This window comes from Tigriopus californicus, chromosome 1 (genome assembly GCF_007210705.1).
Source record: "Tigriopus californicus strain San Diego chromosome 1, Tcal_SD_v2.1, whole genome shotgun sequence".
Lineage (NCBI taxonomy): Eukaryota > Metazoa > Arthropoda > Copepoda > Harpacticoida > Harpacticidae > Tigriopus > Tigriopus californicus.
In genome coordinates, this window is record NC_081440.1 from 5,386,713 (window position 1) to 5,388,818 (window position 2,106).

The 2,106-nt window shown below is 44.3% G+C and overlaps 1 protein-coding gene across 1 annotated transcript; it reads left to right on the forward strand.

Moving 5' to 3' along the window:
• The first annotated feature begins 447 nt into the window (after nt 1-447).
• On the forward strand, nt 448-1,845 carry LOC131883642 (uncharacterized). Its single transcript, XM_059231158.1, has 3 exons — nt 448-606; nt 679-1,133; nt 1,212-1,845. Exons 1-3 carry the CDS (start codon nt 603-605, stop codon nt 1,452-1,454), a joined length of 702 nt encoding a protein of 233 aa, XP_059087141.1. The 5' UTR covers nt 448-602; the 3' UTR covers nt 1,455-1,845.
• Nucleotides 1,846-2,106: the final 261 nt, after the last annotated feature.

Genomic DNA, 2,106 nt, shown 5'->3' on the forward strand with positions numbered 1-2,106 from the left:
GTCATGCTTAACTCCCACCTTACTGGACATCAAGCAATATTGACAAACTGCAGATTTAGAAGACAAATGACTTACTAGTCTCTTTCCAACCAATCTGAATCATCGGTGGTGAAAACAGCAGTTTAATTGCGAAGTCAATTTCCAAGTCAACAGAGTGATTTCAAAGTCCGCATATCGTAGTGTTGGTGTCATAAATCATAAAAACAATGCACATTTGTATCTTTCCAAGTATTTCCTGGTTAATGTAACGCCATTAAAAACCTGAATACCTACCAGCAGCATCTCATGGGAGTTGGGGAAGCGAATGATTGAAGTCAATCAAGTCAATAGACCTGCATTCCAAGGCCATGGCAAAATTACGTTCCGTGATTGCAGCTGATTCGTGAGCCCACATATGCTGACAGATGGTTGATGCATAAAAGCCCTCATGTTTGCTGATGGGTCTTCAGTCTATTTATTTATCTGTCGGAAGAAGACATGGCAAGATTTCTCTTGTAATTGTTCAGTTCCAAACTTAGGGAGCTTGAGCACTCACACGAATCCAAAAGCAGAACCTTCATTTCGAATTCAAATCCTGTTCCAAAGCAATCGTCACGAATAAAATGGGTAAGATCATGGGCTCTGTTACTTCAACTTGATAGCACTTCCTTCATCAAGAAAGATCACCTCTCCTTCCAGGCCCAATTTTTGTCAGTTTATTCTTAACATGTTTGGTCGTGGCCAATGCCTCACCATTCCGGTTCACTGAAGGTGGTATGAGACCCGATTTCTTGGGCGAGGCCGGCTTAAACGCAGTCCCGCGGATGGGCCGCCGATCTCCCTCTGGGAACCCGTTTGACCCGAGTCGGTTCCGCTTCCGTTTCCACGGTCCCTCTTCTAATTGGTTGGGATCTCGTTCTGCTTTGGCGGGTTTTCGATTTTCTGGTGAAGAGGCTGACCCGAACCAGTATTTCCAATTGAAAAAAAGGATGGCCGGCGGGGACGACGAGAAAGACAAGAAGGCGTTGGAGAACCAGGAGGCCACGCAGGCGATGGATAATAATGCTCAGGCTAATCTGATGGAGAGGTACGCCGACTCATTCATGAAGGACTACCTGAGCTCCCTGGCCCAGAAGGCTGCCTATGAGAAGCTGGTAAGCTGGAATGTTGAATATCACACAAGGAACTGATGCCTATGTGCCATTCAAGAAGAAGTAACCGCCCTGTTTCAGGCCTTCACTCGCTTCCAGTCCATCCCCGACAATCTGCCCTGGCGGCCCCGATATCTTCCACCCATCTCTCAAATGAACTACGAGACTCCCCTTCAAAAATTCCTGAACACGGCATCCGAGCCTACGGAAGAGGGCGACGAGATTGAGCCCATGAAAATCGTTGATCCTTCCAATGGTCGAGATGGACTGTCTCGCACCTCGCATCTTTTTGGTCTCAAACCTTTCATGAGAATGAATTATTGATGTTTGGGATCTAGAAGCTGTGCCAATTCCCATAACTAGATGTAGTAGATGTACCACTCGCTCGCTCGCACGCACGCCAGTACGTACCCCGTAACCAATCTTGCGTTCTAGCTCTGATGCTCCCCTTCGAGATTCCGGGAAACACATGACAAAAAACTTTGACCAACTCATCGTCCCAGCATTTATCTTTTTACTGACTTACAAATAGTATTAGACCATTGATGACCATTCTGAGATTGAAAACTCGTGTCCGGTCGAGACCTGTCACGGTTTGCTTCACATTGACCTTGCCAGGCCTCCAACTTTAGTTAGATATTGTTCCCAGGATCAATTATATTAGAATTCATGTAGTCAAACAAAAAAACTGCTTTGAAATAAAGAAAGGAATTCAAAACAGCCTTGAACACATTCTTCTAGAAGTTTGTTATCCGCGATATCTGAAAAAGTTCGGTGTGTTGTGACAAACAAAATAATAGAAAGACTTTCAATTGCTATAACGAATTTAGAAAGCTATAGCAATGGGTCGCCAAAACAAGTTATCTGTTGTAACGTTATCCAGTCTACAGATCAAGCAACAACATTCAAGAGTTGCTTCCATGATTGCATTCAACTCCATCTCTTTTATTTACACTTTTCCGTTTCTCTAGTTTGA